General features: G+C 45.9%; 1 protein-coding gene across 1 annotated transcript in view; it reads right to left on the bottom strand.

Annotated features, from left to right (window-relative positions):
* The window catches only part of Ak7 (adenylate kinase 7), an 82,758-nt gene that overhangs the window by 27,734 nt on the left and 42,782 nt on the right, over window positions 1-12,242 (bottom strand). The window contains exons 11-12 of the mRNA XM_028882080.2: window positions 11,237-11,365; window positions 9,842-9,971 (exon numbers count right to left, since the gene is read on the bottom strand). Of these exons, the coding sequence (XP_028737913.1) occupies window positions 9,842-9,971; window positions 11,237-11,365 (259 nt within the window). The remainder of the gene's footprint in view (window positions 1-9,841; window positions 9,972-11,236; window positions 11,366-12,242) is intronic.

Raw genomic sequence — 12,242 nt, 5'->3', positions numbered from 1 at the left:
ATGTGCAGGTGTCCCTTGAGGACAGAAGAAGGTGTTGGGTCCCCTGGAGCTAGAGTTATACAGGTGGTTGTAAGCTGCCCAATGTCCTGGGAGCCTCTTCAAGGGCAGCATGTACTCTACAATGCTGAGCCATCTCTCCAGCTCTCTCCTTTTAAAAAAAAAATTATTATTACTATTATTATTATTTTATTTATTTAGTGGGTGTGTGTGGGGATACACACATGTCATGTGGTGCATGTTGAGGTCAAAGGACAATTTGTGGCAGTCACTTCTCTCCTACTAGCACATGGGTCCTAGAGGAGGTAGAACTCAGGTTGCCAGGCTCGGCAGCAGGTGCCTTTACCCCGAGCCATCCCACTGGCCATCAGTTCTATTTTTAAATTACACCTTAATACATAGTAATAAATACTTCCGTTGAGTGAGACAGTATTCAAGCATTTTGCTGGCTGGGCGGTGGTGGCGCACTCCTTTAATCCCAGCACTCAGGAGGCAGAGGCAGGTGGATCTCTGTGAGTTCGAGGCCAGCCTGGGCTACAGAGCGAGTTCCAGAACAGCCAAGGCTACATAGAGAAGCCCTGTCTTAAAAAACAAAAAGAAAAAAATGAGAGAGAGAGAGAGAGAGAGAGAGAGAGAGAGGAGAGAGGAGAGAGAGAGAGAGAGAACATACTTACATACTCAGGCTGAGGCTGTAACTCAGTGGTAGGGCATGTGTTCAGTATGGGCAAGGCCCTCGGCTTTACAATACCCTCACCTTACCCCTCCCCAACAAAAGTAGGTGCTCAATAAATATTTGCTAGACCTGAACAGCAAACTCAAGCTGACTTTCAAAGGCTTTTGAAAAGGGCCACGGCGGAGGAGCTTATGGGCTCAGCACCTGCCTGGCATGAAGTGAGGAAGACCCTGGGTTTCGCCCCAGAACCCTGAGTACTAATGAATAAAATTAGCATGTAAAGGAGAAGGAAGCTGCGGTCAGCTACCTACCCCCACACCCTCTTCTCCAGGTCACATTTCTGACCTATGCCCTTTGGTCAGTTCTTTCTTTAGACCCAACCCTGAGTTCCTGGAAACGGCTAGGTAGGAACGATTGAGAGGGAGCCTTTGCTCTACAGTGGGAAGTGACAGGGTGCTGCACTGCAGCTCCTCCACAGCCAGCAGCCATCCACAGCTGTGGATGGTCAGGCATGGTCAGCACAGCCTGTCTCACAAGGGCAGTGTGAGTCTGGCAAGCCCCCAAAGACGTTCCCAGGCCACACACTGCACCTTCAGCTTACTGAGGAGTCTGGGATGTAAAACAAATAGTCTGGGGCCACGTGTTAGGTCTCAAACCCAGGACAAACTAACTGAGGTGTCTATTTAATATATCCAAGCAGACCTGGCCTCCTGGTTCTCCCGGCATCCCTCACTCCCTACCTGTTACAGGGTCTGGCTGGCATGCCTCACACCCTACCCTGAACTCTCCATCCCAGGAGCTAGGCTGCTCTTTTCCCAGTTGCCCTTTCCTGTATAATCCAGCCATTTTGGATTATACTGGTACCTGGTCCTTCCGTTCACCCTTTACTCTCCTAGTCTCCTGGCTCTCCCCTCCCCCATCTCCTCCCATGGCCAGGCTCACAGTCCTGGTCACTCTGGACTCTCCAGATGTCTCTGCCTCTGGCTATGCTCTTCCTTTATCTACAACAAGCCTTCTCCTCCACCATACCTGGGAGCAGTCAAGTCCTTCCTTTTTTATTTCTTTTTTTTTTTCATTCAGTTATCATTCTACTAGTGATCGCATTAAAATATCTCTCAAACTGGGTGTGGTGTCCCAGGTAGGCCTGGGGGTGGGAAGAAGCTGAGGCAGGAGAATCACAAGTTTGAGTCCAATCTAGGCTACACAGTGAGTTCCTGGCCAGCCTGAACTACATACATGTGTGTGTGTGTGTGTGTGTGTATGTGTATGTATATGTATATGTATATCTCAAAACCCATGACTCAAAAAATCTAATTAGGAATGAGGCTATGGTCTAAGTGATAGCGGTGTTTACACAGCATACACTAGACTCCAGGTTTGATCCCCAGCACCACATACACGGCATGATGGTGATCCTAGCACTCAAGAGCGAGGGGGCAGGAGGATCAGAGTTCGAGGCCATCCTTTACTGTGTATCCTATTTGAGGCCAGTCTTGTCTACATGAGACCCTGCCTCATAATGAACAAACAAAATATATAAAAACAAAGAAAGCCAAAACACTCTCCTTTTCAGTCTTGTCCTTCAGAGACTTAAATGAACAAAAGAGGATAAAGGTTTAGCATAACCAAATTCCTCCTAATGATCAGCACAACTTTCCTGGAAGGTTTGTAGTGTTACAAAGAAATAAGCAAAGAAATAAACCTAAACTTCAAAAATCAAAGTTCTTACTAACATTTGAACATGAACTTTATTTAAGAAGTCGGTTTTCATTTTCTAGAGGGTATATTTATTTATTTATTTATTTATTTATTTATTTATTTATTTCTATTTGGTATGTCTGAAAGTGTGTGCATGTATAAGTGTGTGGGAACGCATGTGTGCTGGTGGGCGTACCTGTGCATACAGAATCCAGAGGAGGATGTCGGTGTCCTGCTCTGTCACTCTCCGCCTGATTCCCTTGAGGCCGTCAGCAAGCTCCAGACACCTTCCTGTCCCCGCCCTCGATCCTCTCCCCCTGGGGTTACAGATATCTAGCTGAGATCCTCACCTACTTGCCTGGTTTTGTTTTAACCACGAAGGGTTGCCATTACCTTCTACAGAGTCGAAAGAGAGGTGTGTCCAGGAAGTGAGAATGGGGCTCCTGTAGCTTTTTTGGTCCTTGTGGAATAACAGAGGCATTGCCAGTGCAGTGGGTTGAATGAGGAATGTCCCCCATAGGCATGGATGTTTGAGTCCCTGGCCCCCAGTTGGTGGCGCTGTTTGGGAGGTTGTGGCACCTTTCCGAGGTGCAGCCTTGCTGGAGGGTATGGATGACTGGAGGGATGGGCTTTGAGTGTTTATAGTCTCGCCTCACTCCCTGCTCTCCCTCTGCTTCATGCTTGGATTTGAAGATATAAACTCTCCACTTCCTGCTTGCTGCCATGCCTCCCCACCACCATGGGCTCTTATCCCTCTGGAACCGTAAATCCAAGTAAGTGATAGGTTGCCTTGGTCATCGTGGCTCATCCCAGCAACAGAAAAGTGATACAGAGATGCACACTAAGGGATTGCCTAAGTGTCTTTCTCTAGACAACTAGGACCTCCCTAGAGATAACTCACCACCTTTGGTCAATGTTGAGCTCTATCTGAGACAGGGGACTGCCCCTTTATGTTTATTTGTTCATGGATAAATGTTACTATGTATACGTGCGAGGGTCACAACACAGTGCATGGGAGGTATGCAGGGAATAGGATGGTTACCATGGAGGAGCAGATGAACACATCTCTCATCTCAGATAAAACAAAACCAAAAATAACACTTATTTTGGAGGCTGGAGAGATGCTCACCAGTTAAGAGTACTGTCTGCTCTTCCAGAGAGCCCTGGTCTTTGATTCCCAGCACCCACATAGTAATTCACAACCATCTGTAACTTGCGTGTAAGTTTTTTTTTTTTTTAATTTTATGCGTACGGGTGTTTTTGCCTGCGTGTATGTGTACCACACATGTGCTTGGTGCCTGTGGAGGTCAGAAGAAGGTGTCAGATCCCCTGGAGCCAGAGTTATGGATGGTTGTGAGCCACTATGTGGGTGCGGGAATGGAACCCAGCAAGAGCAGTCAGTGCTCTTAACCACTGAATCACCACTCAGTCCCCTCATTTTGTGTCTTTTGAATCACCTCTCCCACCTACCTCCATCCTCTCCTCTCTTCAACTTCTATATTTTTCCCTCTGTATTTGACTCCTTTCTTTCTTTCTTTCTTTCTTTCTTTCTTTCTTTCTTTCTTTCTTTCTTTCTTTCTTTCTTTCTTTTCTTTCTTTCTTTCTTTCTCTTTCTTTTTTTTTTTTTTTATATTACGTGTTCTGTTTACATGTATGCCTGCAGGCCAGAAAGACAATCTCATTACAGATGTTGTACCCATGTGGTGCTAATATCAGGACCTCTGGAGCAGTGTTCTTAACCTCTCATCTTCCAGCCCTTTCTTCTTCTTCTTTCTTTTCTTCCTCCTTCTTCTCTCTCTCTCTCTTCTCTTTCTATTTTGGTTTTTCAAGACAGGGTTTCTCTGTGTGATAGCTCTGGCTGTCCTAGAACTCGCTTTGTAGACCAGGCTGGCCTAGAACTCACAGAGATCTGCCTGCCTCTGCCTGCCTCTGCCTCCTGAGTGCTGGGATTAAAGGCATGCGCTATTGCGCCCCACTTTCCACCTTATATTTTGAGACAGGATCTCTCACTGAACCTGGAGGCCCCTGATTGGGGTAGCTGGCTGACCAGTCAGCTCTAAGGACCCATCTGTCACCAGCCCCCGGGTGCTGGGGTTACAGATGTGTGCCAGGAGTCTGAGTTCAGGTCCTCACGTTTGTGCAGCAGGCAGCTGTACCACTCGAGCCACCTCTCCAGCCTCCCTGCCCCCACCCCTTTTGTTTGCCTCAGGCTGGCCTGAGACTCCTGATCCTCCTTCTTCAGCCTCCCCAGTGCTAAGATCACAGGTGTGAGCCATCATTATCTTTCACTATGTTAGGAATTTCCACACTGCTTCCCATAATAGCTGGGCCTGTCTGCTTTAATCTTCTGATCCGTAGTCAGACGCGTTATCCATTGCGCCACTGGCCCGTCGATGCCTGTCTGCTTTAAAATGAATGAGTGAAACCCAATTGGACACAGCTTTTAAATTACTACCCTGGGTTTCTTCTTTTTAATTTTCAGTCTATCTTTTTCAATATTAGCAATAATTAAATTGTTTCTATGAACCCACATTCATAATTACTAAAATGGAGTTTTAAAGTAGATGCTAGCCATGTACAGGGAAGATGTGAAATGGAAATGGACACAAGTGTGAACATTTGTCCCTTTTTAGTTTAAAAATCTCAGATAAATCCGGACAACCCGACTCAACTGTATTAACAAAAGTGAACCGAGTGAGCACAAAGAATCAGTCCATAGCAGCTCGGTGGTGGTGGCGCACACCTTTAATCCCAGCGCTCCCGAGGCAGAGGCAGGTGGATCTCTGAGTTCAAGGCCAGTCTGGTCTACATAGTGAGTTTCAGGACAGCCAGGGCTACACAGAGAAACCTTGTCTCAAAATAAATAAATAAATAAATAAATAAATCCATAGCTTCACCCTGGCTGAAGGGCAGATGGGGAGAAACATGCCTGGGGCCTTGAGGTGCTTCCCTGTAAGGCTGTGAAACTTGTGCTGCTAGACATTGGAACAGAGAGGGGTCATGTGAGGGAAGAGCGAGCTCCCCAGGTGTTCTGGACACCTGTCCCTGCGGAGGGTTCAAAGGTCTTGTTTTGTTCAAACAAACTCAAGGTTCACATTCTCAGTTCCAGTAAACATAGACAAGAGGGATTTTTGGACAGACTTGATGTCCTGTTTCATTCCTGTGACTATGATAGAATATCCGAGCCAAAGGAACTTAGGGGGAGATGGTTGATGGTCCATCATTGCAGGGACACCAAAGTGGCAGGAACACCCCCAGTCAAGAGCAGAGAGAAATGAATGCATGCATGATAACACTTAGCTCAATCTCTCTGCTTACATAGTCCTGAATCCCTCGCCTAAGTTAGTGATTGATGCCACCCACAGAGAGCTAGCTGGGTCTTCCCACATCATTTAATACTCAAGACAATCTCCCACAGACATACCCACTGAAGGGCTCTAGCCGGCCTGAGGATGGCAAACGTGGCGCCCACAGGTTTTGCCTTTTACCTTTCTCCGCCTTGCTAAACTATTAGATTACATTCCACATAGTATCATGAATGTAATAAATCAATACAATTAATGTAATTAATGGATATCATAAATACAATTATTGAATGAATACTGCTAATGTAATCAATGAATAACACAAATGTAATTAATATCATGAGTATAATTAATGAATATCATAAGTGTAATTAAAAATAAATAATTTAAAAAAAGATTGCATTCCTAAAGCAAGGTCTATTCCCTTATTTGGCCACTGACTCATTCCTGAGGCTGATTACGAAGGCCCAATTATCAAAACATCAAGGTTCAGCAACTAACATTCATTATTTTGACTAACCTAATTAAAATACCCAATCAGAACTTACCAACACATCCTAGCTCATTCTTACACGGACCTCCCTTTTTTTTTTCCCTCTTAGATTTAACACTTGCAAATCTATTTGCTGTTGTTTTTGCCCAGTTCAGACTCAGCCACCTTATCTCTTTGCCTTGCTTCATAAAGGATCTCTTTGCATTTGGTTATGCTTGGAAATTGGTTTTTGGGTGTGGTCTGGTCAGGGTCCAGAGGGGAGCACCCCAAAACACTCAGGTCTCTTCACCCACAGTCCAACCTGATCTAGGGAATCCCTCATCAGGACTCTCATCCTAGGTGATTCTAGGCTGTGCCAAGTTGACAATTAAAGCTACCTGTCACACTTGAGAAATTAACAAAGATCTTCCTAGAGGGAGAGAAGATTGGGTAAATTATTCTCATCTTGTAGAAGTGGTGGGTGCATTGGGATGCCAACTGGGAAGAGGCCACACAGAAGAACATAGTGAAGTTTGAGAGGTACCAGCCTGGGCTACCCTATAGATGGAGAGAGACTATCTTGAAACACACCAAAACTCAGGAGCGCAAGCTATAAGAGAAACCGCTTTTGATTCACCCTGTAGGTTGAGGATGGGACACCCATGCCTCTTCCCCAGAGCCTGCACAGTTGACTGTGCCCAGTGGCCTGTTTGGGCTCCTAAACCCCAGCCATCATGTATACCTGTTTGTTCCTAAACACTCCATTCTCCAACAAATTGTGATCCTGACAAATTTCCTTTTCTAGTTTCCCCCCAATGCCCCCCTCCCCCCCCCCCCCCTGCCAAGGAATGTCTTATCTTGAGGGATTTCCCCTCGCCAAAGAGGGAGAGTTAGGGCTGTGGGGAAAGCCAGCCAGACCATGGTTCCAAAAGGCCTCATGGGCAAGGCGGAGGTCTCGCTGTACCTCCAACTATTAGCCTGTGTTTTCTGTGTCCCCCATTTCCCTTGGGAAATCTCTATCTAAACTTCATTTCCTCATGGGCTATCTCACAGCAAAGCAGAAACAAGATTAGGTCAGCTTGTTGAAGTGAACACTTAGGTATCTATGTTCAAACCCATTCTCTCCCAGATCAGGCTGGCTTAGGACAAGAGAGAAGGAGGTAACCTGCCTGGACTTAGGACAAAGGCTAGAAGGGCTATAGGCTTTAAAGGCAGTGGTGGCACACGTCTTTAATTCCAGCACTCACAGAGGCAGGGGAATCTCTGAGTTCGAGGTTAGCCTGGTCTACAGAGCGAGTTCCAGGACAGCCAGGGCTACACAGAGAAGCCCTGTTTTAAAAAACAAAAATAACGCCGGGCAGTAGTGGTGTACACCTTTAATCCCAGCACTCGGGAGGCAGAGGCAGGCAGATCTCTGTGAGTTCGAGGCCAGCCTGGTCTCCAAAGTGAGTTCCAGGAAAGGTGCAAAGCTACCCAGAGAAACCCTGCCTCGAAAAACAAACAAACAAACAAAAAACCAAAGAAAAAACAAATAAATAAATGAATGAATGAATGAATGAATGAATGAATGAATAAATGAATAAATAAATAAATAAAAATAACAACAACAAAGGTCAAGGAGGGCATGTAAAAGTCTGGACAGTCAAGGCCTGGAGCCAAATACATACTCTGCAAACAATCAAAGGGCCTCGGGCAGTGGCGCATCCCCTGGGTGGGATATGCAGGTGACCAGGATGTCATGTAGTCAGTGCCATAGCTGGGATGGCAGGTACTTAGCGGACTAGAAGGCTGGCATCTCCACCTTCACTGCACGTCTGTCTTCTGTACTTTAGGTCAGACTCCCGCTGAACTTGGCAGATAGAGGTGCCTAACCATTCAAAGCACCCCTCTAAGAACTACCAACACCCACACTGTCTCATCCCCCTTCTAAGGCTGAGGACACAAAGATACGAGTCATCCTGAACCTGCAGTCACCTTGGGTTTGGAAACAGTAGAACCTCACAGACAGAGCTGAGAGATCATCCCAAAGCAAAGGCCATCATTTCATGGGAATGGATTTGTCTCTCTGGAGACAAGGATTTCTACATTCTATCCTAAAGAACCCAAGTATAGGTCGTCTGCCAGGCCACAGGGAGACCAAGGCTGCTTAACCACACATACCTCTGCCCTGCCCTGGGTTCCTCTCTATATAAAGTCGTGTCAGTGCTGGAAGATAAGATGAACTGTTCATTTTCTATCTTCCCCAAGTGGCCAGTGTGGTGCACACCCTTCCCCAACTTTTCACAAGGGCTCTTACCTCCGGGGCATGGAGTGGTATCTGCTGTGTTTGAACCCCCAAGATCGAGCAGTCTGGCTGGGGACTCCCTTTGTTTCCTGACTACTGTTGACGTGATTAGCTGGGAAGAGGCCCATCTTGGTGCCAAAGGTGTGGTATTCCAGAAGAAATCTCTACAGCAGTAGTTCTCAACCTGTGGGTCATGACCCTTTGAGGGTTGAAAGACCCTTTCACAGGGGTTGAATATCACATATCCTGTATATCATATATTTACATTATGATTCATTTCAGTAGCAAAATTACAGTTATGAAGTAGCAATGAAAATAGTTTTATAGTTGGGGGTCACCACAACATGAGGAATTGTATTAAAAGGTTGTAGCGCCGGGCGGTGGTGGCGCACGCCTTTAATCCCAGCACTTGGAGCAGAGCCAGGTGGATCTCGTGAGTCGAGGCCAGCCTGGGCTACCAAGTGAGTTCCAGGAGAGGTGCAAAGCTACACAGAGAAACCCTGTCTCGAAAAACCAAAAAAAAAAAAAGGTTGTAGCATTAGGAAGGTTGAGAACCACTGTCCTAGAGGACCAAGGAGGGCAGTTGGGGCCTGTGCCCCAGGACATACAGGGGATGGGTCTTGGTCCATGGGAGGCCACACAGAAAAGAGCAGCATGCTTCCAGTGCCTTCTGCTACCTGAGGATGCCATGTCCCTGTCACCTAGTCTCCACTTAGCACCACCCAACCCTGGAGCATCAGAAATAGAAACCAGCAAGAGCAGAATAAGGGGCAAGACAACAAGAAGGTCACTTGAGAGCCTGACGAGGTGGGAGTCCCAAACACTGATTACACTTAGCTTGCTTCATGTATGATGCTAGAATCCCTGTGTTAAAGAGGGCTCATGTTTTGGTGATGCTGGGGTCCAAAGACTTTATGAACACTAAGAAAGTGCTCTATCACAGAGCTATGCTGCCAACTCCTGATTTTTCTTTTAATTAGGAAGTTATCGGAGAGTTACCAAAATATTAACAATAATTTTTTCCTGAGAGATGAGATTATGAACTGAATTTCTTATTGCTACCATATTTTCTATAGCACTTTACTTTTGCAAACACACAGCTTAAAGGAAAGATTGTATGTTTGTTTTTATTTACGTGTGTGTGTCTGAGTGTGCATTTGAGCATGTGAGGGCAGTGTGTGTAGAGTCTAGAAGAAGTTATCAGGTCCCCTGGAACTGGAGCTACAGGGGGTGACACTTGTATGTAGGCGCTGAGAACCAAACTGGGGTCCTCTGGAAGAGCAGCCAAAGCTTCTGACCAATGAGCCATCTTTCCAGCCCACAGGCAGCATTTTATAACCAGACTAAAAAACCAAAGCAGCTCCTGTGCTAGCCTGGGACAGCTCTTGCCCCATTGGCTATCTGTGCATCACCTGCGTTCTGCTCCATGCTGTCCTTGATGCCATCCAAGAGCTCCTGGGCATCCTCCACATTCTCTTCTTCTTCCTCCTCTTCACCTTCCTCTTCTCCTTCCACTGCCTCCTTGGGTGCAACAATCGCCTCCTGTGTGCCAAAGGAAAATCAAGTTGACCATGCCCAACACCAGTCTGTGTCGCTAACAGACTGGCTAGAGATCCTGGAAAAGGTCTAAGCTGGGAGTGTACCTAGTAACAGACATCATGCAAAAGTCTGCACTGTGTGCATCTACCAAGATGGATAAGGGCCTTAAGGCTTTCCTTAACTCTACTTTTAGGAGAACAGCAGTATATTCGGTGTTAACTCCACAACTGCCTGGGAGTCAGCAATTCTCCAAGGCACTAGATTATGCCCTTTTTTTTTTCAATTATCTTTTTAATTTGAGGCAGGGTCTCACTATCCAGCCCTGGCTGACCTGGAACTCCCTATGTAGATCAGGCTGGCCTTGAACTCGAAGAGAGCCACCTGTCTTTGCTTCCCCCATCATACAGTATTAAAGGCATGCACCACCATTTTTTGTTGTTGTTTTTCCAGGCAGGGTTTCTCTGTGTAGCCTGGCTGTCCTGGAACTCACTCTGTAGACCAGGCTATCCTGGAACTCAAAGATCCTCCTGCCTCTGCCTCCAAAGTGCTGATATTAAAGGCTTGCACGACCACTTTCAATTATATGTATATGAGTGTGTCTGTGTGTGGGTTCATGCACATGAGCGCAGAACCCATGGAGGCCGAAGAGGGCATTAAATCCCCTGGAGCTGGAGTTATAAGAGGTTATGAGCAAGTGTTCTTAATTGCTGGCCTATCTTTCCAGCACCGAGATTGTACCTTACTTGACAGAAACACATTTTATAAAAATCAAGATTTTTTTTTAGACTAAGGGTGTAGCTGCGCGGTACATCACATGCTTAGCGTGTACAAAGCCCTGGATTTGATCTCTAGCAGTCCCCAAAATGACCTTTCATAACTATTTGTGGAAACATATATTGTTTTCTACCATTCCTAACAAAATTACTTAAAAAAAAAGATAGTAAATAGCCTGATACTAGACAGAGAAAAATACATTAAGATTAAAAACAAAATAAAGCTAACCTAAAAATATTTTAGCCAGCAGAGAGAAGATAAGATGTACTTTGGGAGAGACTGGAGGCAGAACTCCAAGGACAGCCCTATAACCACCTCCATCATACAGAAGACAGAGGGCCCTGCAGGGTTCTCCATTTTCATAACTGGGACCAGCAACAAAATCCAATTAAAATAATCAATTTCTTTGACATTCTGAGTTAGTCACTTGCTTATTATTCAGGAACACATTCTGTGAACAGAAAGAGTATCAGAGAAGTAGCTGGACGTGTTACCAGTTTGGCTATGGCTTCGGAAATCACATCCTTTATTTTGATGTGATGTAGTTTGTAGTACTTGGCTAATTCTTCAGCGATGCTGGATTTTCCCACAGCAGGAGGACCAAGGATGCAGATCTTGATCGGCTAAAAAAGAACAGAGAACACACATGTCTTGGGGCTCGGGGCTAGAAGGGGTGTTATTCCAGGACTGTGTTCTTTTCAGTGTCTCTGGACCCTGTTGTCTGACTTCAGCAACTCAACCCGACTCCAGATGTTCTGCTTCCACGCCCTGCCCTGCACTGTGGTCGCTACCTCATCATCCGAAAGTGTCTGCCTCCTATTCGGGTGGCTCAGAGTCATTCACTCCATGAGGATGGAATGGCATCTCTGCTCTGACCTGGGCCGTGTGTGTGTGTGTGTGTGTGTGTGTGTGTGTGTGTGTGTGTGTATGTAGTGTGTGGCGGGAATAGGACATTCAACAAGCCATGCTCAGGAAGCGGGTGTGATGGTACGTGCCAGTCGACCCAACACTTGGGACGTGGAGGCAAGATAATCAAGAGGTCAAGGCCAGGCTCGACCACATAGTGAGGGAGAGTCCAGAGTGTGTTATGTGAGACCCTGTCTGAAAACAAATAAGTAAAAAAGAAATAGGGAGAGAAAGAGAAAATATATGCCCAGGAATGCCTAAGGGTGCCTAGGCTTTACTTGCCACTGGCTTTATTTGTCCTTGACCATTCTTACGAAGACACAAGAATTAATGGTCCAGTATATAGGGCCCTACATTATCATTTAGACTTTTTTTGGACTGAATTTGGTCTTATAATATAAAGTTAACTTATTTTGATTAAAAAAATCTATGCCAGCAGGTGGTAGTCCAGAAGCTTTAATAGCACTCGGGAGGCAGAGCCAGGTGGATTTCTGTGATTTGAGACTCAGACCTTGGTCTAGCAGAGTGAGTTAACCCAGAAGGCGCAAAGCTTTACACAGAGAAACCTTGTCTTCGAAAATATAAAATTAAAAA

The sequence above is a fragment of the Peromyscus leucopus genome, chromosome 14 (genome assembly GCF_004664715.2).
Source record: "Peromyscus leucopus breed LL Stock chromosome 14, UCI_PerLeu_2.1, whole genome shotgun sequence".
Taxonomy (NCBI): domain Eukaryota; kingdom Metazoa; phylum Chordata; class Mammalia; order Rodentia; family Cricetidae; genus Peromyscus; species Peromyscus leucopus.
The sequence above is the reverse complement of the archived record's forward strand: the minus strand, read 5'-3'. Positions and strand labels throughout refer to the sequence as shown.